Genomic DNA, 23,541 nt, shown 5'->3' with positions numbered 1-23,541 from the left:
TAATATGGAGTGTGGAATATTGTGAGCAATTTTGGGCACCATATCTGAGGAAGGGTGTGCTGGCTCTGGAGAGGGTGCAGAGGAGATTTACAAGAATGACCCCAGGAATGAGTAGGTTAACATATAATGAGCGTTTGTAGGCACTGGGCTTGTACTCGCTGGAGTTTAGAAGAATGAGGGGGGGACCTCATTGAAACCTACAGAATAGTGAAAGGCTTGTATAGAGTGGATGTGGAGAGGATGTTTCCACTCATGGGAGAGTCCAGGACTAGAGCTCATAGCCTCAGAATTAAAGGACGTAGGAGGGAGATGAGGAGAGATTTCTTTAGTCAGAGGGTGGTGAATCTTCGGAATTCTTTGCCACAGAAGGCTGTGGAGGCCAGGTCAGTGGATATTTTTATGGCAGCGATAGATAGATTCTTGATTAGTACAGGTGGCAGAGGCGATGGGGAGAAGGCAGAAGAATGCGGTCAGGAGGGAGAGATAGATCAGCCATAATTGAATGGTGGAGTAGACTAGATGGGCCATGGCCTAATTCTACTCCTATTCCTGACAGATCAGCAGGCCTTAATGTAAGAAAAAAGAAGTTGCATATCTCCTAAATACAAAATTAGACATTTCAAAGACTGAGACTTGAATGTCGCAAATAGGCACTGGAACGTAGCAACTTGGTGTGCTGTCTCAGGAGAACAACTACTTACAATCGTTTCACTTTTTAACATGTGATTGTACTGATGTGTAGCACGATTTGACTGGATAGCGTGCAGAACAAGCTTTTCAATATATTGGTACACCTGACAATAATAAATAGAACTAAACTAAACCATTGACAGCCCATTTATTCACGTCAGACGTCGATGTGTGACATGCATTCTGTGCGTAACACTTCCGTGTGCCATTTTTTAGTCAAATCATGTTTATTCTTCACATTAGCATTGAAGGAATTGCTGTAAATAGTAGTATTACAAAAAAATTGTATTTGTCTTTTCACGAGGCTGAAATAATTTCTTGGGGTTAAATCTAAACCAAAAGATTTGTTGTAATCCCAAATTAATACAATTAATTGCATGATATTCACAATAGGTGGCCGCCATTACAGGTTTTAATAATTACATCTTAAAATACCATAAAACCACCAAAATATGTTGACTCTTCATTAATATCCATAGTATTTACATTTGTTACTTCGATGAATAGTTTGTCTCCTTGTTGCAGTTCAAAGAGGGCTCCTTGAAAACTTGTGTATATATCAAATCTGGCCTCTTTTGACCAACATTTAGTAAAAATAGCTTTAGTTAAAAGAATAGGTCCATTATAATACATGGACATCTTATAAAGGTATTGTAGAAATAAATTGTAATGTTGATCCTGGATGTCCAGTTTGCGTATATGCTGGAAATGAACCTGGGAGTATATGTAGTAGATGCCATCCTTGGGAATGGTGATTCCTATATGGTGGTACTTCATGGCACCCTGGTGAACGGTAAATCCTTTTATATCTTTCCAATAGAGTATATCATGACCGTCTGTATGATTAATATAATGTGGGGCTGTCAAAATAAAAAGGTACACAGAGTTAAAATCAAATTTTATTTCAAATATGTCGGAAACGGCATATCTTGAAGAAATGCGAGTCCTCCTAGCAGGTAAAGCAGACCAATTCTTAGTGATTTGGTCTCCTTTTATTGACTTCTTACAAGCATATGGTGCAACACAACCATAGAAATCAAATGTTTCAGAATCAGGTGACAGGTGGCCAAGAACATTAAATAGGTATATCGCTTTCAATCTCTTTTTTTTCTACTTCGTTTCTTCCTCTTTCTCTTTTTACTTCTTCTTTTCTATCTCTCTCTCTTTTCGCGTACTTCTTTCTTCTTTCGAGCTATCTTACTATTTCACGCACCACTCTATGATAATCTCTCTTTTTCTACTCGTTTCTTCCTTACTCCTGTTTTATTATTAAATTAAAAATAAGAAGTTGTATATGAAATGTAATATGTCAATAAGTATTAGGTACTGTGGTACCACATGATTGTACTTACTTCTAACAAAATTTCTTTTAAAAAAGAGTTAAAATCAAGATATTTCTCATACCAAGTCAGAAGAACAATTCTTGAAAGGACAAAACTGTTTTTACCATATTAAGTTAATGGCTAGATTTTGCTCTGATAAGTGATGAAAATGAGTCTACCATTCACTCCTGGACATTTGCCCACAGATTTTTATAGGTGTGTCAGAGGGGACTTCCAGCAATCTGTCAACGTATATAATTGCCGGGGTATACAAGTATTTTTTCAGGGTAAGAAAATGTTGTTCCTCAAAAGATCAAACTGTGGAATTCACACAAAATGCAATCCAATACGTTTAAAACAAGAAATTAAAAAAATCACATTTGAATCACTGTAAAGATAGAGATAGGGTGGAGAGACTAAAAGAAAAGGGGAAATTGCAGCGATAATATTCTCAGGAATAAGACTACATAAAACATACATTTCCAGGCCCGATGAGGTATTGCAGCAGAAATTCAAACATAATCTCTGTGCTATGACTCAGTGCCAAGAACAAAATTGACATCCTGTTAATTTAAATAGAATTTAACAAAAGCTGTGCCTTAGATTTTACTTGTTAATAAAGATATTCAAGTAAGACCACTTCACATGAAAATAACCATTGGAAATGCACAAACATTCGGATGTTAAATCTCAACCTAAGTTTTCACGATAACCATAGCTTCTCCATCAGACTTTTGCATGATGCCCAAATTGGTGATTTTGTGTAGATTTTATCCGTAAGTACTGCAATATTATGACTAATGGAAGAAAATGCGATTCACTGTTAACAACCCTGGATTTCGGCACCTGAATATGGGCATCAGAGGTTGCTAATAGTTTTGCCTTTTAAAAGTGGCAAAAGTGATAGAAAATTCTGTGCCGATATTTATTCTTCCCAAATCTATGGGTGTATTCTTTTTTAAATATAATCTCTAACAGAAATATATCGAGTGTGCCAGTGTCTACCCATAATTTCCATCCTGTTTCGATTTTATTGTCTTCTTTGCATTGTAAACACTCTGGAATGTGGAGACTGATTAAGAGGAATCGTTATCAATAGTTTGCATTCCAGGAAGTCCATTTCTATTTTTAATTGTTACAGAAATGCAATGAATTAGAAAAGCATGACAGACAAATTACTTTTTATAACGTGCCTAGTTCCTAGGTCTCTAGTAAAAAAATGCTATGGGAAGATAACTTGGCAACATTTGTTAGAATGTATGGAGGGATTGCTTTGTTCTTGGCTATCTGGAAAATTCTCTACAGAGCTGTAAAGCTAAACTAATCACAAGTATTGAATTCTAGGTCAAATCCATATATCAACAAGGCCACAAGACATAAATCTGTATGGAGCTTCTTGGTGTAATCCACTGGGGAGATATATTTTATTGTCGCAGATCAATTGGACATAGATGCCACAAGCACCACATGTTTAGCTCAGCAAAATGGAGTGAAATCCAATTTATTAGGCAAACCTTTCTTACTGCAGTTGTTCTTGTGCTGTTTGTGAAATTATCAATGTAACCTCAATGATTTACCAAACCCAGGAACGTGTAGTAACGTTGGCTCACTCTAAAAATGATGCACCAAACAACTCGTTGCTGCCAGACAAATATAAAAAAGAGCATTATTTAAAAAAATGGAAAGCTTTCTTTACCATAATTTGGAGGTTTGTTCCGGTGCTGTGCAATTAAATGGATAGCTGGTTTTCCAGGACTCACGAATGTTGCATTTTGTGCTGAAATAAAAATGATTGTGTACGTTCATTTATCTTTACAAAAAAAACTGAATCTACAAAACAGTGACTCTTCCCATTTATTTTCAACTCAGTATCCTCAACTGTGATTCTCCTTTGCACATAAGGCGGGAAGAGTACAGGGAAGATTTCCGAGGAGTTTCAGAATTACAGGGATGAGGGGGATTACGCAGGATGGTGCCAAGACTATAGTGGTGGAGGCCATTGGTAATTTAAAAATATTGGATAGGAGATGGTTCAGTAGGCTAGGAAATTATTGCCTGGGACTAAGGGATTGTTCGGCATGGAGGGCCGAGATGGCCTTTCCGTGCTGTAATTGTTATATGGTTATATGGTTATATGTTGCCAAGACTATAGGGCCTGAACTATAGGGAGAGGTTCGGTAGGCTAGGAAATTCTTCCTTGAAGTGCAGGAGATTGAGGAGTGATCTTACAGAGTTTGTAAAATCTTGAGGGGGCATAGCACAGGGTGATTGCACACAGCCTTTATAGCAGGGTAGGCAAATCAAGAACAAAAAGGCATAGGTTTAAGGTGAGAGGGGAAAGATTTAATCAGAACATGAGAGACAACATTTGCACACAAAAGTTGGTGAGTATATGGAATGAGCTGCCAGAGGAATTATTTGAGGCAGGTACAATAGCAACATTTAAAAGACATTTGGAAGGGCACATGATGGGAAAGGGTTTGGGGTTTATGCGCCCAACATAGGCAAATGGGACTAGCTAAAAATGGGGTATCTTAGTCAGCATGGACAGGTTGGAGCATGGAGTTTGTTTCTTATTGAGTGGCTCTATTTGAGTATAGAAGTTGGGATGTAATGTTAAAATTGTACAAGGCATTGGTGAGGCCAATTCTGGAGTATGGTGTACAATTTTGGTCGCCTAATTATAGGAAGGATGTCAACAAAATAGAGAGACTACAGAGGAGATTTACTAGAATGTTGCCTAGGTTTCAGCAACTAAGTTACAGAGAAAGGTTGAACAAATTAGGTCTTTATTCTTTGGAGCGCAGAAGGTCAAGGGGGGACTTGATAGAGGTCTTTAAAATGATGAGAGGGATAGACAGAGTTGACGTGGATAAGCTTTTCCCATTGAGAGTAGGGAAGATTCAAACAAGAGGACATGACTTGAGAATTAAGGGACAGAAGTTGAGGGGTAACATGAGGGGGAACTTCTTTACTCAGAGAGTGGTAGCTGTGTGGAATGAGCTTCCAGTGGAGGTGGTGGAGGCAGGTTCGATTTTATCATTTAAAAATAAATTGGATAGTAATATGGACGGGAAAGGAATGGAGGGTTATGGTCTGAGTGCAGGTAGATGGGACTAGGGGAGAATAAGTGTTCGGCACGGACTAGAAGGGCCGAGATGGCCTGTTTCCATGCTGTAATTGTTATATGGTTATATGGTTATGGTTATTATTTTACTAGGTGGATCAGCTAACTGTTCATTCTCTCTTTAGTGTATTGGAAAATATCTGATCTTGGCTTTGTGCTGGGATTCTCTGGATTCAGCACTTTTAATATAGAGTTTGGGAAATGGGAACTGAGCTAGTCTGGCTGTTTTGCAAATGTTTGTGGTTTGTTTACACTGACAGGAAAACCAAGACCAAATGTAAAGCCTAGGCAGTTGCAGACTAATTCACTGCTGTATTTTCCATATCAAACAGATTTCATATCAGCCCCCAAGACATCTCCAAAATTAAATTGAATAATGTTGCCTTAAATTCAGCACATCTCACCCTCCAATTCCTTGTATATCAAATTTTTCGCATCAGATCTCAGACGCTGAAAAGCAATGAAATAAACATTAAACCATTTCAATTCTAAGCTGTTGAAAATAAAAGGCAAGTTATTTTATTTTTTACTTAATAATTTGCCAGTGTGTTTGAATTTAAGGGATTAAACAGAAATAGCCAGTGAGTGTCATTGGTTACTCTGAAAATATAATTGTAATTTACATTAAATTCAGGGTTTTTCAAACTGGACTTTCTGCAAATAAACAGATTCACAATAAGAAATATACTCTTGTTTTTGGACACGACAATGGGAAGATTTAACATTAATCAGAAAAGATGCGTTAAGTCAGCTGAAATGGCTTTCGTACTGATCTCATTCCAATTTATTACTTGGACGGAGTTTTCAAGAAACAGTACATGTTATGAAGTACACCTAAACGTGTGTCGCATCAGCTCTGTCCTCAATAATTTGCCCAGGTTTAACCCTTAAAGATCATTGTCCACATTACTGTTCATTATCTGACCCATCCTCATTCAGCAAATATCTTTATTAAATTTTTCTCATACTTTCAATCCAGCGTATAATAGTCTGAAGAAGGGTTTCGGCCCGAAACGTTGCCTATTTCCTTCGCTCCATAAATGCTGCTGCACCCGCTGAGTTTCTCCAGCTTTTTTGTGTAACCTTCGATTCTCCAGCATCTGCAGTTCCCTCTTAAACCCAGCGTATAATAGTTCCTTTTTTCTTGAAATGATGGCAAAAGCCTCTGCTACTTTTATCTGACCATCTGAACTGTAATTCTGGATCTCAAGTGTTCTCTCTCCCTTTCTCCCTACCACAAACTCTCCAAAGCTCATTAAACTCACCTGCCTCGTGACTAAACAACCTTACATTTACACCTATTTGTTAATTGCTTGGGGATGCTTATTTAGTTTAGTTTTTAGTTTAGATTTAGTTTAGAGATACAGCGTGAGACAGGCCCTTTGGCCCACCGAGTTTGTGCCGACCAGCGATCCCCGCCCATTAACACTATCCTTCACAGTCTAGGGACAATTTACACTTATACCAAGTACACAACCCCAAGCCAATTAACCTACAAACCTGTACGTCCTTGGAGTGTGGGAGGAAATCGAAGATCTTGGAGAAAACCCACCCGGACACTAGAAGAACGTACAAACTCCGTACAGACAGCACCCGTAGTCGGTATCAAGCCCGCGTCTCTGGCACTGCAAGAGCTGTAAGGCAGCAATTCTACCGCTGCTCCACTGTGCCGCCCCATTTACATTAAAGATCCTCTGCATACACATATTACCTATAGCTTTTTTAAATTTTCAGTCACTTTAACCATTATTAAGAACAAACTAAAGCAAATTCCTACAAAGGCAATTATTCAGTCATAGAATGCTCTAAATACAAGGATGAAAATTAACATAGTTTACCTGATTTATTAGAACTCGAATATTCTCAAGCCAGCTGTCACACAAAGGATCCACATTGGTCATCACACTCCCCCCGGTGTCATCAATGTAGGAGTTCATATACTGGAGGCACTGTCCCGGATAATTCAATTTTTGCTGTATCTGTTTTTGGAAAAGATGGGAGCATTCGTGGTATTTGTGCAGTTTTATTTTTATTCCTCTTTTCTTCCTGCCAATCAAATGATTTCTGGTGCTTGGTAGTGATGAAACCTTCAAGTACAGGAACATCTACATTATGGCTTGTGGTAGAAGTCAGATGCTGACAAGAACCAGAGGACCATTCAAAAACTTACTTGACTAACATGTGGAGTGTAAGCGGGATGGATGTATTGGTGAACAAGGCACACATGAGGATCTAATGACTCTTAATGAAGACTATGCTGCGCTATTTAATAGCATGTAGCAAGCTGTAAGTGTAACATGGTTAGATGACAATAGACAATAGGTGCAGGAGAAGGCCATTTGACCCTTCAAGCCAGCACTGCCATTCAATGTGATCATGGCTGATCATCCCCAATCAGTACCCCGTTCCTGCCTTACCTCATATCCCCTGACTCTGCTATTTTTAAGAGCTCGCTAGCTCTCTCTTGAAAGCATCCAGAGAACCTGCCTCCACCGCCATCTGAGGCAGAGAATTCCACAGACTCACCACTCTCTGTGAGAAAAAATGTTTCCTCGTCTCCGTTCTAAATGGCTTACTCCTTATTCTTAAACTGTGACCCCTGGTTCTGGACTCCCCCAACATCGGGAACATGTTTCCTGCCTCTAGTGTGTCCAAGCCCTTAACAATCTTATATGTTTCAACGAGATGCCCTCTCATCCTTCTAAACTCCAGAGTGTACAAGCCCAGATGCTCCATTCTCTCAGCATATAACCTTGGAAATTAACCTTGTAAACCTATGCTGCACTCCCTCAATAGCAATAATGTCCTTCCTCAAATTAGGGGACCAAAACTGCACACAATACTCCAGATGTGGTCTCACTAGGGCTCTGTACAACTGCAGAGGGACCTCTTTGTTCCTATATTCGATTCCTCTTGTTATAAAGGCCAACATGCCATTCGCTTTCTTCACTGCCTGCTGAGTGGGGATAATCTTAGGAGGTGGTAGAGAATAGCTATGTTTTATGCTAATCCGACTATTCAGGAGATGGTTGTGATAGTGTATTGACAATAACCACGGGGAGGCATGGGTATTGAGGCAAATGACGAGGGCCTGTGAGATAGATAATCTTTTCCAAGGGTAGAGGAGTCTACAATTAGAGGGCATTAGTTTAATATGAGGGGACAAGATTTAAAGGACTGTTTTTCACACAGGAGGTTTTGGGCATACAGTATGCAATGAGCTGTCAAAGGAAGTTGTAGAGACAAGTACAATTACAATGTTTAAAATATATTTGGACAAAATTGTGGATAGGAAAGGTTTAGTGGGATATGGGCCAAATGCAGGCAAATTATTCTGTCAGAAAGGCACCATGATCATTATGGACAAGTTGAGCTGAAGATTCTGTGTTGTTCTATGACTCCATGTGCAGTAGAATTAACCATTTCACTGTGATCCCTTGTAGAGAGCGGAAGCATTGTCAGAAGTGAGAAAGGGTTAGGATTGCAGTGGGGACGAATGCGATGTGTCTCATCATGCCTTGGCCAAAGACTAGAAGGAATTCAGAAATTACTTACTCATAATAGACAGTGGGTAGTGGTTGAGGGGTGTTCTTCAGGCTGGAGGTCTGTCACCAATGGCATTCACAACGACATATGACGTTTGTGATTTTATATAAATTATAAACTATTGTTTGTGATTTTATATAAATTGCTTGGAGGCAAATGTAGATGGATTGGTTAGTAAGTTTGCACATAACACCAAGTTGCAGACAGTAACAAAGGCTGTCAAATGATACAGTGGGATATTAATCAGTTAAAGATATTGGCAGAGAAATGGCTGATGGAATTTACCGGACAAAAGCGGTTGAATAAGGGTAAAGTATACAGCAAGAACCTTAACAGAAGTGATATACAGAGGGATCTTGGGGTCCAAGCCCATAGTTCCCTGAAAGTGGCAACACGGGTACATGCAGTGGTGAAGAAAGTGTATGGTATGCTTGGTTTTATCGATCAGGACATTGAGCACAAAAAGCAGGAAGTCACATTGCAGCTTTATTTAAAACGTTAGGTAAGCCTCATTCTGAGTATTGTTTGCAGTTTAGTTTAATTTAGTTGGAGATACAGATGGAAACAAGCTCTTCAACTATCAAGTCCATGCTCATCATCGATCGCCTATTTACACTGGTACTATGTTACCCACTTTGTCATCCACGCCCTGTATATTATGGACAATTTTACAGATGTCAATAAATCTACCAACAAGCAAATCCTTAGGATGCAGGAGCACAATATACTACTAGAGTACCTGAAGAAAGCCCACGTGTTCACAACGAGAACGTGAAAACTCCACAGAGGTCAGGATCAAACTGGGATATCTGGCACTGTGAGGTAGCAGCTCAGCCAGCTATGCCACTGTGCCACCCTAAATACAGGTTCTGAGTACCCCATTACAGGAAGGATATGGAGACTTTGGAGAGGGCATGTGACTTACTAGCTTGGTATGAGGTCATAATTACCCAGCCCCAAAGTGTGAACATTATATAAAATCTATGAACAGTAAGCTCTACATTAACTAGGTTTATTTCAGACCTCGACTTTGTTAACGTTTACAAATGTTTAAAACAAATTGAAGATTTCGTCTTTGTTTCCTGTTCTTGAGCTATTTATTAAATGCAATCTCAGTCGGCTTGATGGCGCCGCGGCTGCTGGAGGCTGGGGATTTCCTTCAACAGGGCACGGTGGGAATGAGGACAGTTGGCCTCGTCTGGGGTTTTCTCTCTCCTGTGGCAAGCTGCTGGGAAAATCCAGGCAGGACGTGCATATATGGATGTGCAAAATGTTGTTTTGATTGAAAGATGCAGCATAAATGTACCAATGAGAATGTACGGAGCCTGCAATGTTGCTGACATGTTAACTTCTCTCACAGCTTAAATAGTACCAGAGCTTGAATTTCAATAAAATGAGACATCAATTTAATTTCACTGGCTTGAACTATGATTCCGGGTTTGAATGAATTCACACGTGTAAATCAAGACGAGGGCGTCGATTGGACTGTGCATGTGGATTTTAAAACTGGGACAATATCGCCTCTTCCACTCGGGTCTTTCTCCAGTACCAGCGCTGTGGAAGGATCGCGACACGAAACGTCATCTATCCATATTCTCCAGAGATGTTGCATGACCACTTCGTGCCTTTTCTCTGGGTCTCACTACCATTGTTCCTAAGGAGACGCAGGATTTCATCGATACAAAATGACTACGATGGGTGGAGCAAATTCAGGAATTAGAATTCCCCGAATCCCACCCTTTCCTGACCTTGAGTTTCTGGAGAATTCTTTAAAAAACAACTTATTTATTGAGCAAAAAAAAGTTTAACATTTAATTTCTCAATGATTCTTGCCTTATGTAGAAACTCCACAATAAAAAAACATATTTAACTTAAAATAAATGTTAGTACTTGTGTCGGCGAGCAGCGAGGTTTCCAAGCAAAAGCATTTCCTGCAGATTTGTCGAATCAATTTCCATGTTTTTGAGTTTCAGAACTACTCATTTTTAATTTTTTGAAAATGCCAACCCTGTATTAATTAAATTTACAAAACATTCTTACTTTAAAATGCAATGGTTTCTCATAATTTATGAAAGTACAATGGTTTCTCACCCACAACCGGTTACGCGGTTACTCAGTGTATTTCGTACACCTTACTGGTAACGCGACCCCTACCCTTGAGCTTACCATGTCAATCTGGCCGGTGAGGTGACAGAAATAGTAGACTGTTGCAAACATTTCTGCCAAAACTGCAAATCCCAGCACGAACGCAGCGAAGTTCCATTTTTTACCTTTAACATCCGCATGAGTTGCGGGGAGTTTTGGTTTTAGGTAATTGTAAACCACTGGTTGAGTTGAGGACATTTTCTTTACCGGCTGCTGTTGACTACAGCACTATTAACTCATTTTGGTGGAAATACGAATAAACAGACAAACTGCAGTAGCGATCGGTAAACACCAAACCAGCGCGGAAGGGATTCGGCACTGACTGATCTTCGAGCTTTTTTCACAGTGGAAGATGTTTCCTGGGTGCGGCCTCACTCACTCTGTGTGGTATTAGCCACTTACACGGTTACTTCACTTGGAGATGTACTTCTGGAATCACTGAACATGTGGTATATATTTCATTGCAAAGCAATATAATGCCTGAGTGATTTAAAGCACATACTTATAACTTAAAACATATAACTTACATGTGACATAAAAAAATATGTAGAATCCCTTTATATAAATACAGAATAAAATACGATTTTCGAAATTATTTTACGTGGTAAATCAAAATAAATCTACGCAAGCTAGAATCAACGAAATGCATTATCCAGTACTGACATCTGTTGCTCAGTGCTGTGTAAATTCAGGACTTAATCGTAAGCAGTTCAATGCCCAGGAGTTCCTTGCTTGCATGAGTCTAATAACATCTGCATCAACGTTATTAATGAAGAGATGTTAATGGAGAATGTAATGCACGCAGGTTTTTTTATGCAACAGAAATACTGACAGACCATCCGTCAGAGAAGGTAGTCAACTCTAAAAGAACCAACTGTGCCAGATGCAGCAGTGCACCCACATGGTGCAGTCAAATTCCAACCGCGCTATTTATGCAACTTTAATTCTTTGAAAAGGAAATGCACATGTATAATCTGTCAAATTGACTTACATAAATGTAAACAATTGAATACATATTTACATATTTATGCACAGCTATCTATAAAACTAATGATAAGTTAATCTACCTACAACACTTCTTACCCTTGACATCTCCCCAAGAGTAACACTTCAGAATTTTCAAGATAATTTTTATTTGGAATGCATATGCACGGATACCAGAAAACAATTGAATAATAATATAATTTATAACAGCTATCTAAAAACAAAAAGCTAATGTACATAAGTTAGATCTAAAAACAGCAGAACAACAGAACTACAACAACACGAGGCGCATAACTTACATACCCTTCCAAACATCTAAAAAACATAAAACCCAAGTACAAACACTTCAGAATAAAGTTCAACAATTCGACACCTCAATGGTTATTTGCCATGGAGAATAGATATGCACGGATACCAGAAAGTAGAAGGAAGTTAGATGAAGTTGTTAAGATTGGAGATAGGACACTGTTTTATTGGCCACAATATGGAATTTAAAAGCATGGAGATCGGATCTCGTCCTTAGGGATTTAAAATATTTATATCTCTTTTAATACAGTACTTATATTCACCGCAATATATTAACAGGAACATGATCATGCTTTCGTGTGCCTGTCAAGAGACGAACAGCTGCATTCTGTACCATCTGGAGACGGGCGATGGAGGTTTGTCAGTCGCAGTAATCCAGCCGGGTGGTAACAAAGGCATGGATTACCGTCTCAAAGTGCTTCCTTGACAAAATCGGCTTTATTTTTGCCAGAAGGAAGTAGAAGGAAGTTAGATGAAGTTGTTAAGATTGGAGATAGGACACTGTTTTATTGGCCACAGTATGGAATTTAAAAGCATGGAGATCGGATCTCGTCCTTAAAATATTTATTATCTCTGAGCATATATACAGTACAGTTATATTCACCGCAATATATTACAGGAAGTTTGTCATCGCACTGATGCCATTGTCAGAAGATTAAGAAGATTGTTAGTAGGGTTGGATAATTTTAGCACCAAGGAAGACTAGAGGGGAATAATGTATTTAATTTGGAACAGTACAGTGGCCATATTTATTTTGGCTATAACCAGAAGGCATAGACTTTCATATGTGCAATGGGATGTAAACAAAGTAATTTTACATGATTTTACTGTGTTCTCTCAATAACTTTAGTGAAAAATAATATTTACCCATGTGCAAACAGTGGTTTCAGTACACTTTTTGGTATTAAGAATACAAAAGCCAAATTAATCAAATATATTTTCGTGCGATCATTTTGCCTTCCCCTAAAACATAAAGTTCTAAAAATGCAGAAATCAATTAGCATTTAAAAGAGTAAAGTTAACAGGTTGTCTGATAGACGTCAGATTCATTTGAGCGACAAGTTACATAATTTTAGTCCCAACTCCAGCAATTCAAAATGTTCTGCGTGGAGGAACTTTGCACTGAGTCGACAGTGACGGGATGAGAGCTCGGTTCCATCTGATCTGTGGTTCCAATCCACAGACACGAACAACAGCGTCTTTACCTTAGATCGACACAAAACGCTGGAATAACTCAGCGGGACAGGCAGCATCTCTGGAGAGACGGAATAGCCGACGTTTCGGGACGAGACCCTTCTTCAGACTGAAATTCATAAGAGAGGTAAACGACAGATATGGACGGTGATACAAGAAAGTAAAGATGATCAAAGGAACGGTCTCTACCTTTGAAGATGGACACAACATACTGCGGAACAGGCATGCCGGAGTAAAGAAATGGGTGACATTTCAGATCGACACCCTTCTGCAGACTGAGAGTCGGGGGAAAGGGAGACAGAGATATAGAAGGGTAAGGTGTGAAAACGACAGATCAAAGCAGACGTTGGTCAAGGAAAATATAAAAAGGATCATTGTTGGCTGAGAGGGGAAGGTGACAAGGAGTAACAATCAGTAACATTAACCAGGAGGACATTGGAACTAGCGGGAGGGCTAAGGTGATGGGGGAGGGGAGAGAGTGAGGGAAAGCAATGTGGAAACTTGAAGCTTGTGGGCAGGAACTGCAATGCTGGTTTAAACCGAGGATGAACACAATGTTGGAGTAACTGAGCGGGTCAGGCAGCATCTCTGGAGAGAAGGACTGGGTGGCGTTCCGGGCCGAGACATTTCTTCAGACTGGAAGTTAGCCTTCACCTTCTGCAGGTGTGACATTTCCCGCGCGTTTGCCGTGGTCCAGATCTCGCGGCATTTGTGGCGCCGGTTGCCATGGCGCCGTTGTTCCATCAGCCAGTGACGGGCTCGGCCTCGCGCTCCAGAACGCGGCTGCTAGGCGACGGGCAAATGGTCTCCGAGCAACCGACGCAAGCGGCAACAAACGCCCCTGAGGAGGGCGGGAGTCCCGGGCCGGCTTCATTCGCCACTCTGAGTTTGATGAGCACACACACCCTGACAGCACCATGAAAGCCTACGTGTCCTCGTACGCCAAGAATGCGGCCCTTCGCAAAGTCCACGAGAGGGATGTGAGTGAAGGGTTAAAAGTTAGACGCGGGGAATGGAAGCTCCCCACCCTACTCTGATCTCTCCGAAGTCACACACACGGCCTCAAAAATAAGGAGTAGGGCATTTAGGACTTAACCGAGGAGAGATTTCGACACATTGAGGGTGGTGCCTCTGCAATTTTTCACCCTGAATGCTGTGACAGTTCAGCTACTGAATATTAGATGATTCAAGGGATAGAAACATAGAAACATAGAAATTAGGTGCAGGAGTAGGCCATTCGGCCCTTCGAGCCTGCACCACCATTCAATATGATCATGGCTGATCATCCAACTCAGTATCCCGTACCTGCCTTCTCTCCATACCCCCTGATCCCCTTAGCCACAAGGGCCACATCTAACTCCCTATGTGATATGAGATACCATTGGAAAATGGTATTAAAATTGATGATTATTTCAGATCTTGTTGAGTTATTGAGTAGGCATGAGTGACCAACATCTATCCCTATTATATTTGGCTTCCTACGTTGTTCCAACAAAGTCCCACATTAAAGTCATACAGTTCAGAAACAGGCCCTTTGTTTGGCCCAACTTATTCATGCCAATCAACATGCACCATCCAAGCTAGTTGCATTTCCCCCTTCCTAGCCTGTATCCTCTTTTGCATGTATATCTCCTTTGCCTTGGAATCCTCTCCAGTACCTTTCCTACCACAAATGTTAGGTTTAGTGGTCTATGGTCTATTATTTTTCCACAGCCCTTGTTAAATAGAGGGATAGCATTAGCCATCCTCCAGTTTTCCAGCACCTCGCCCGTGGTGAGGAAATGATGATTCAAATATCTCAGCCAGGGCTCCTGCAATTTCTTCACTGGCTTCCCACAGAGTCTTTGGATATACTGTAACTGCTCAAGCATGGGAGATTCTACCTTCATACGTTTCAGGATATTCATATTGCTCTTCAGTAATATAGAGTGTCCTCAATACATTGTATTAACTTTCCTGAGTTCCCTAGTATTCTATGGTAAATACAGAATAAATATTCATGGAGGACGTTGCACGTCTGCGCCACACATAGATTATCACTGGGTTGTGAGGGGCCATATTCTCCCTTTAGATACCCTTTTCCCCTTATTATACTTAAAAACTTTGGATTGACCTTAATCTAATTTGCCAGAATTGTCACTTGCTCCCTTATTGCCTTCTTGATTTCCTTCTTCAGGGTGTTCTTCAATCCCCTATCCTCCTCAAGGTATAAACAATCCCACCTCCCCATGCCTCCTGCATTTCCCTGACCAGAACCTCAATTTCTCTGGTTAACCAGGGTTCCTTACCCTTTATACTAACAGGACCATGCATACTCTAAACTCTGATTATCACACTTTTAAAAACATCCCACTCTCCTGACATCTTCATCCACAAATGACCCATTTTAAGTTTCTGGCCATACCAACAAAGTTGGCCTTACCCCAATTTAGAACTTCATGTTGTGGACCAGCCCTGTCCTTAACAATAACTATTTTAAAGCTAAAAGAACTGTGGTTGCTGCCCTCAAGGTGCCTCAATACCTGACAGATACCTCAGTCACTTGTCCTGCCAAATTCCCTTGCACTGCCAAAGTTAAGCTTTGCCCTCTCCGTTGTGGACATCCAGGTTGAGGAACAGCATCTTATCTTCGAATTTCAGAATATTACAGTGCCAGAATGTTTGGGGCAATTTATTTATTTGCCTCTGTACTCCACAATTTGAGATTTGTAATAGAAAAATTCACATGAGGTTAAAGTGCACATTGTCGGATTTTAATGAAGGTAATTTTTATACATTTTGGTTTCACCATGTAGAAATTACAGCAGTGTTAATACATAGTCCCCCCCAATTCAGGGCACCATAATGTTTGGGACACAGCAATGTCATGTAAATGAAAGTAATCATGTTTAGTATTTTGTTGCATATCCTTTGCATGCAATGACTGCTTGAAGTCTGCGATTCATGGACATCACCAGTTGCTGGATGTCTTCTCTGGTGATGCTCTGCCAGGCCTGTATTGCAACCATCTTTAGCTTATGCTTGTTTTCTCTTCAGCATTTAAAAGGCATACTCAACTGGGTTCAGATCAGGTGATTGACTTGGCCACTCAAGAATTGACATTTTTTTAGCTTTGAAAAATTCCTTTGTTGCTTTAGCAGTATTTTGGGATCATTGTCTGACTCTAGAATGAATAGCCGGCCAATGCGGTTTGAGGCATTTATTTGAACGAGCAGATAGGATGTGTCCAAACACTTCAGAATTCATTATGCTACTACCTTCTGCAGTTGTAGCATCAATGAAGATAAGTGAGCCAGTACCTTCCGCAGCCAAACATGCCCAGGCTGTAAAACCCCCACCACCGTGTTTCACAGATGAGGTGGTAGGCTTTGGATCTTGGGCAGTTCCTTCTTTACTCCATACTTTGCTCTTGCCATCACTCTGATATAAGCTAATCTTCGTCTCATCTGTCCACAAGACCTTTTTCCAGAACTGTGGTTGCTCTTTTAAGTACTTCTTGGCAAATTGTAACCTGGCCATCCTATTTTTGCGGCTACCCAGTGGTTTCCATCTTGCAGCGTAGCCTCTGTATTTTTGTTCATGAAGTCTTCTGTGGACAGTGGTCATTGACAAATCTTTCTTTAGAATCTTTTTTTTTTTAAATCTAGATTTATTCAACTGCTTGAAATAAAATTTGCAATCTGTAGTGGTGGAATTTTGTATCCTGCTATCTTCATCCAAGCAGGGAAAATACAAGCCCTTACCCAAGCAGGGAAAATACAAGCCCTTACATTAACACCCTGTGAAGTATTTTAAGATTTTTCAGCTTGATACGATGTTTTCATCCAATGTTAGCAAAAATCAAGATAGCAGGTGACACTATCACAATATGAGGTGCATGCAACATTTATGCAATATAAATGGATGTGTGCGACTAATGATTAAGTCTTCTATGAATTAGAACTAAGTGAATTAGAACTTCTTCTTTATTGTATTCTCTGGACATTTGGCTATTTTTTACAATTAAGGAAACCTGACATTTATATATGCATATTCCCCCAGAATAAATCTGCCATATTTTTCATCTACAGTGTATGAGCAGTAAGGCTATCATTGGGACAGGATCCAGACAACTTCTGAGTTTACCCTTGGGGGCCAAGTTACCCTTGCTTCCAGGGAGTGGAGTCCTGCTATATACAACAAACCTGGGTGAAAAGGTAAATTATTGAAATGGTACATGAAACCCTTCTCAGAATTGTTAAAGTTAACGTTAGATTCAGAGATACAAATTCTCAGTGATATACTGGAGTTCTACCTCTGTGACATCTCAGGTCAGATATTCACATCTAATCAATGCCGCATGTTTGTTGAGATGAAAATTAAACTTGCGAACCCTGTCACTCAGCGTGCAAACAAAACGGCACTAAAATCTGATACCCAGCCTCTGTTCAATTGCTATCACCTTTATGGTGGTTTAACTGACCTTATCTTTCATTTTGTACAAATTTATTTCTCGCATAATTTCGGCTTGCAAAAGGAGGATGAAAGGGATAGAGTGAGATTGTTTGAAAAACAAATAATGGGAATTTGAAATAAAGACAGAAAATAATAAAAAAATACTCAGCATCTTAAATGTCTGTCAAGACTGGAGAGATTTGACTAAGAACTCAGATTCTCTTTCCATTTTTCTTTATTGTATTCTCTGGACATTTCTACTGGGTGGGGTCTCTTTAGTAGGATTGATGGTGGTGGATAAAAGCTGGTCCAAGAATTTAAGTACATAAATGAGGAGGAGTGGTCATAGAATCATGGACTCATAGCCATACAGCATGGAAATAGGCCCTTCGGTCCAACTTGCCCATGCCAACCAAGATGCCCCTCTACACTAATCCCACCTGCCCACATTTGGCCCATATCCCTCTAATGCTATCCTACCCACATACTTGTCCAAATGTGGTGTTTCGTTGCGGTGTTGTAGAAAACATGTCTGTATTTTGGTTTGCATCATTCTCATTTGAACTGGAAGAGCTGAAAAGGGAAAGATACAGTAGCAAAAAGGTTAAGGCTGGGTTAAAGCAAATTAAATGTTCTATACAGATACCATGTCTAGATGCTCTGCGGCTGGTGTACTTGGTTAGTAATCAGGATGTCTTGCTGTTGCAGCAGTTGAGTTTCAATCCTCATTTACAGGCAGGTGGGCCGGCCAATTTGTAATCTGGTACTTGGTGCATGACAAGGGGGAGAAATAAACCTGGGAATTACATGTCCATTTTCTTCTTTTCATACTCAATGGGCCCGTTGACAGGAACCTGAAGATATATGCTAGTTTGGCATTGTCCATTTTTCTATGAACCATTGTAAAGGAGACTATATTTAATAAATCAGTGAAAAAAATATGACACAGATTGAGCCCATTCTATCATTGTATTCGCTTTGGATTTACCCAGTTTAATCCCACTTTATAACACTGAATCTCTTGCCCTGGTGGTCATACCTCTTCATCCATATATATCATAAATGTGATCAGGTTTTCTGTCTCAAATACCCTTTCAGTGAATTCTAGACCCTCACCTTCCTCTGTACCCAAAATCTTTTCTCATCTTCCATCCAATTCTTCCATCAAATATTTTAAATCTATGCCCTTAATTCCTTTGCTTGCTAAGGTAAATAGTTCATTTCTATTTAAAACCACAAAACATTAACTAATTTCTTCTCTCACTAAATATGTTGCATGATCTACTGGATATCCATATATTTTTTGTTTCACTTCCAAATTCTACCACAGCACAACAACTGCAGTGTTCTGTATTCCATAATTCCAGTGTTTTTTTACCCCATGTCCGCACTAATCTCCTTTTATTCTAATCGCCTTTGGACAGATCATCTGCAATTTATATCTTCTCCACCCTCCCCAATACTACTACTATTTGAAACCATTCGACCTCTCTTGGTCTTTATCCTATCGCTAACATCCCTTTATTCTTTTCATTTTTCCCCATCTTTGCAAGTTAAGACATACTTGTTTTCTCACCTTTCTAAGTTCTAATGAATGGACATCAATCACAATGTATCTTTCTTTCTTTGCAGAAGCTGCGCGACATTTTAATATTTCTAACATTTTCTATTTTCTTTTGCCTAGACCCGACAGTTTTATGTGCCTCAATTAAGATTCACCCAGTTGCCTGAAAAAAAAAGACCTTATCTTATCCATATAGTTGCAGTTTGCAGTCATGGCAGCATCAATGTGGATAAACAGTTTTTATCCACGAATAGTTGCTCTACTCAACAGCCAAAAATCTGTAGCCTCCCTTTGATCTGGTATTTTGTTGGTTCGCATGCTTGATCAATGGTGTTTTATCACTAATATCTTATTATTATTAATGTTTAGTGTTTTCTGAGTCATTCGTAACTGTCACTGTATGTCATGTTGTTACTTTTGGGGCGGAGCACCAAGGCAAATTCCTTGTATGTGATTACTTGGCCAATAAACTTCTTTACTTACTTACTTACTTACTCCTCTGCATCCTGCCAAGCATCTTCTCTTCTTTCCTGCAATATAGTGATCAGAAATGTACACCTTACTCAAGCTATATCTAAGTAGGATGTATACTATTCTAACATAAATTCCCTGCTCATATTCATATTCTAATTATGGACAGCATCTCAAGTAGGGTCCCAAACCAAAACATCACCCATATTTTTTCTCCAGAGATGCTGCCGGATCTGCTGAGTTTCTCCAGCACTTTGTTTCTATCTCCTCATATGCCCTATTCAATAATACTATTGACCTGTTCTTTTTCCTTTAAAGATCCGTGGATGTACATTCCAATGTCTTTATGTTTGTACATACTATCAGAATTCTCCCAATTATTGTATATTCCCTTGCAGTGTTGCTCTGAAGCAAATGCATTCACTCACAAATCTCTGGATTAAATTCCAGTTGTCGCTTTTCACAATTGATAACATTTCTTGTTTTATTATTGTCAGTACTATATTTGGTATGGAAAGATTGTGTCCGATTGACAATTGTATTTTTTGAGAGGTAATGAAAGGCTATCATTCCTGCTGCTTTTTCATGCCAGGAGATCTTTGGTGGAAGTGGCACAGTGGCTCAGCTGGTGGAGCTGCTGCCTCAAAGTGCCAGGGACCTGAGTTTGATCTTGATCTCAGGTGCTGTGTGTGGAGTTTGCACGTTCTCTCTGTGACTGCGTGCATTTCCTCCCAGTGCTCTGGTTTCCTCACACATCGCAGAAATGTGTGAGTTTGTAGGTTACTTGGCCTCTGTGCAAATTGCCTCTGTTATGTAGGGAGTGGATGGGAAAGTGGGATAACATAGAACTTGTGTAAATCAATGGTCGGTGGACTTAGAGGACCAAAGGGCCTGTTTCCATATTGTATCTCTAAACGAGCCGACAGAAAAGTCCAAAGAGGTAGCTGCAGCTGCTTGATGAATTTATACTCATAGTTCTGAAAACTTTTTAACTCTAGCTTCTAAATGTCTCAATATCATTCTCAATTTTGATTCAAATGATTTTGATTCCCATTCGAAAGGCAGTATTACAATGAATCCTGTTTGCCTATCTAGCATCAAGGAGCTCTTCAATTACTATAATTGAAGATATAACTGGTTATATCAGGGAAACCATAAACTTATTGTCTCTGTTATTTAAAATGAGGCATTTGTGCAGCCACTCTCTGACTTACATAATAGGCAATTTACGTAAACTCGCCCTTATGGAAGCAATTCTTTAGGCCCACTGTTTTATAGAAACATAGAAATTAGGTGCAGGAGTAGGCCATTCGGCCCTTCGAGCCTGCACCGCCATTCAATATGATCATGGCTGATCATCCAACTCAGTATCCCACCTGCCTTCTCTCCATACCCCCTGATCCCCTTAGCCACAAGGGCCACATCTAACTCCCTCTTAAATATAGCCAATGAACTGGCCTCAACTACCCTCTGTGGCAGAGAAATCCAGAGATTCACCACTCTCTGTGTGAAAATTTTATTTAAGTTTTATTTAAGAGTTGTGCTTCTCGGTAGTCTCTGTGACACTGCACCACTACCGCCATATGTGGACGTTTCCGCAAGCTAGTTAGTTATTCTCATAGATCTCCCACGTAGTCTCTGGGTCAGAGCTCCCACATGGTCCCTGTGTACGGAGCTCCCATGTGGTCTCCGCGTGGGAGCTTCCATGTGATCTCCAAGTCGGAGCTCCTGTTTGGTCTCTGTGTCGAAAAGTAAATCTACACAGCAGCACTTCCGTGTCTGACATGTAACATCTGACATGCAAGGCTCTGCCAGATGTGATCCTTATGTCTATGTAAGTCGGGGAGTGGCTGTACATCATTTTATACATCAGCAAAGTTGTACATCACTAAATCGATTGTTCCAGTTGCCTAACTCTTAAAAATGATTTTGTTCAGCTTCATCAACCCTCGAGTGAATTCAACCTCACAGACCCCAATTTGCACCTACTGAAACTGAACTACAAAAGTCTTCATGATCCTTATTTGAATAATTATTACAGGCGAAAAGATATCCTTAAAAAGTTAAAAAATCAGGGGCTTATTACAGAAAATAACAAGGTAAGACATTGCCAGTTTTCTTGTTGTTATTTTTTCATTCTAGTTTATTTTTCCAACTGTTAAAGTGATAGTTTTATAAAGTGCACAGTGATCTGTGGTTGTTAAATATTCATTTTTATAGTTGTATTATATTTGTCTTTGAATGGGATAACAAATAAGTCATGAAACATTTACTGAGTTTAAGAATTCAACCATTATGCTTTTCAGTACTTTTACTGCTGTTTACATCATTATTTATTTATTTTTGTAATAGGCAGCTTTTCTCCATTAAGATTAAACAACAAAAAACTTTCATTTAAGTCTGCCCTTCAGGATTTTAGAAATGCTCGAAAGTGTGTACAAGCAATTAAGTGCTTTTGTAATAATGTGGGGAATGTGCTAGCCAATTTGCATTCTGCAAAATCACAATGTGACAATGACCAAACTTTTTGTTGCATCAGGCTCGTTATTTCATCGTTATCTGAGAAATATTCTCTGCAGAGTGAATGAAACAGTTATTCAAGTTATTTTGGCACATCTATTTAGGAAATTGGTAATTATCCCCAAATTAAAGATGCCGTAAGCAAAAATAAGAGCATCAATATTTTGCAGTACCTGTAAAGATGCAATTTAGGACACTATTTATTCTGTATTTCATTGGTTCTTTGAAGAATTTCTGATTTGATGTTGTCCAATGCATTTACTTCTTAAACTACACAAAATTATTTTCAAAGCTTTTGTATTTGTTTTACATTCTACTGGCCCATTGATCTCCTGGAGCTGAGGACTGGGATTGAGATATTTACTTCACTATCTCTTGCAGCATTGCTTACGCAATGGCAAGACCAAGACCTTACAAAATTCCTTTGCAAATTTTACAGCAGAAAGTAATGGCCAAGAATGAAAAATAAAATGAGTTTATCCATTGACTTTTCACAATTGCCATAATTTCTATCAGCCGTGGAAAGGCTTTAATTTGTATGTGAACAGGCATTGTATAGTGCCACAGACATATGAAAATACTAATCCTAATTTATATATTTTGGAATACAGTTAATCTGATTTCCTTTAGAATCATTACTGCATTATCTAGCCATACATACAATAAATTCAATAACATTGCAAATCATTGAAAAATATCACTAATGTCCTTATCAAAAGTGTGGCAGCTTCACATTTTAATGATGTGAAAAATCGGCTGTTTATATTTTTTGGAATAAAAATGGCAATGAAATAAAACTGCTGATAAATAGATGAAATTGCATTTTAAATGCTTGAACTATTAAAATGACCACTTTATTTACAACATAAATTACAATCTGATGATGTATCTGAAAATGAAGGTTCCATTGGATTTTGTTTGATTAGTCAATAATAGGAGCTTTGAAAATGATCTTTTAAAATGTGATCATCATAGAGTCAAACAGGCCATTAGGTTCAACGCGTCTATGCCAAACAAGATGCTTCTGCCAAGCTAGTCCCATGTGCCTATGTTTTGTCCCACATCCCTCTAAACCTCTCCTGTCCATGTACCTGTCCAAGTGTCTCTTAAATCCTATTATAGTACCTGTCTTAACTACCTCCTCAGGCAGCTCATTCCATTTACTCATCACCCTCTGAATGACAAAGTTGCTACTCAGGTTCCTATCCAATTTGCCCCCCTCCCACTTTAAACCTATG

General features: G+C 39.4%; 2 protein-coding genes across 3 annotated transcripts in view; one reads left to right on the top strand and one right to left on the bottom strand.

Moving 5' to 3' along the window:
• Positions 1-821: 821 nt before the first annotated feature.
• On the bottom strand, positions 822-11,232 carry LOC129702174 (tumor necrosis factor ligand superfamily member 10-like). 2 transcript variants are annotated; one of them, XM_055643791.1, is made up of 5 exons: positions 10,956-11,232; positions 6,978-7,118; positions 5,544-5,589; positions 3,709-3,789; positions 822-1,550 (listed from the first exon to the last, which is right to left on the bottom strand). In XM_055643791.1, exons 1-5 carry the CDS (start codon positions 10,968-10,970, stop codon positions 1,117-1,119), a joined length of 717 nt encoding a protein of 238 aa, XP_055499766.1. In that variant the 5' UTR covers positions 10,971-11,232; the 3' UTR covers positions 822-1,116. The 2 variants fall into 2 exon arrangements, with proteins under 2 accessions (XP_055499766.1, XP_055499765.1); XM_055643790.1 differs by having other exon boundaries at positions 10,852-11,230.
• Positions 11,233-14,125: 2,893 nt separating this feature from the next.
• The window catches only part of LOC129702173 (uncharacterized), a 27,608-nt gene continuing 18,192 nt past the window's right edge, over positions 14,126-23,541 (top strand). Inside the window, exons 1-3 of the mRNA XM_055643789.1 lie at positions 14,126-14,294; positions 17,385-17,510; positions 21,721-21,882. Of these exons, the coding sequence (XP_055499764.1) occupies positions 14,232-14,294; positions 17,385-17,510; positions 21,721-21,882 (351 nt within the window). The 5' untranslated portion in view covers positions 14,126-14,231. The remainder of the gene's footprint in view (positions 14,295-17,384; positions 17,511-21,720; positions 21,883-23,541) is intronic.

The sequence above is a fragment of the Leucoraja erinacea genome, chromosome 12, assembly GCF_028641065.1.
Source record: "Leucoraja erinacea ecotype New England chromosome 12, Leri_hhj_1, whole genome shotgun sequence".
Taxonomy (NCBI): domain Eukaryota; kingdom Metazoa; phylum Chordata; class Chondrichthyes; order Rajiformes; family Rajidae; genus Leucoraja; species Leucoraja erinaceus.
Note: the sequence above shows the minus strand (reverse complement) of the source record. Positions and strands in the feature narration are given on the sequence as shown.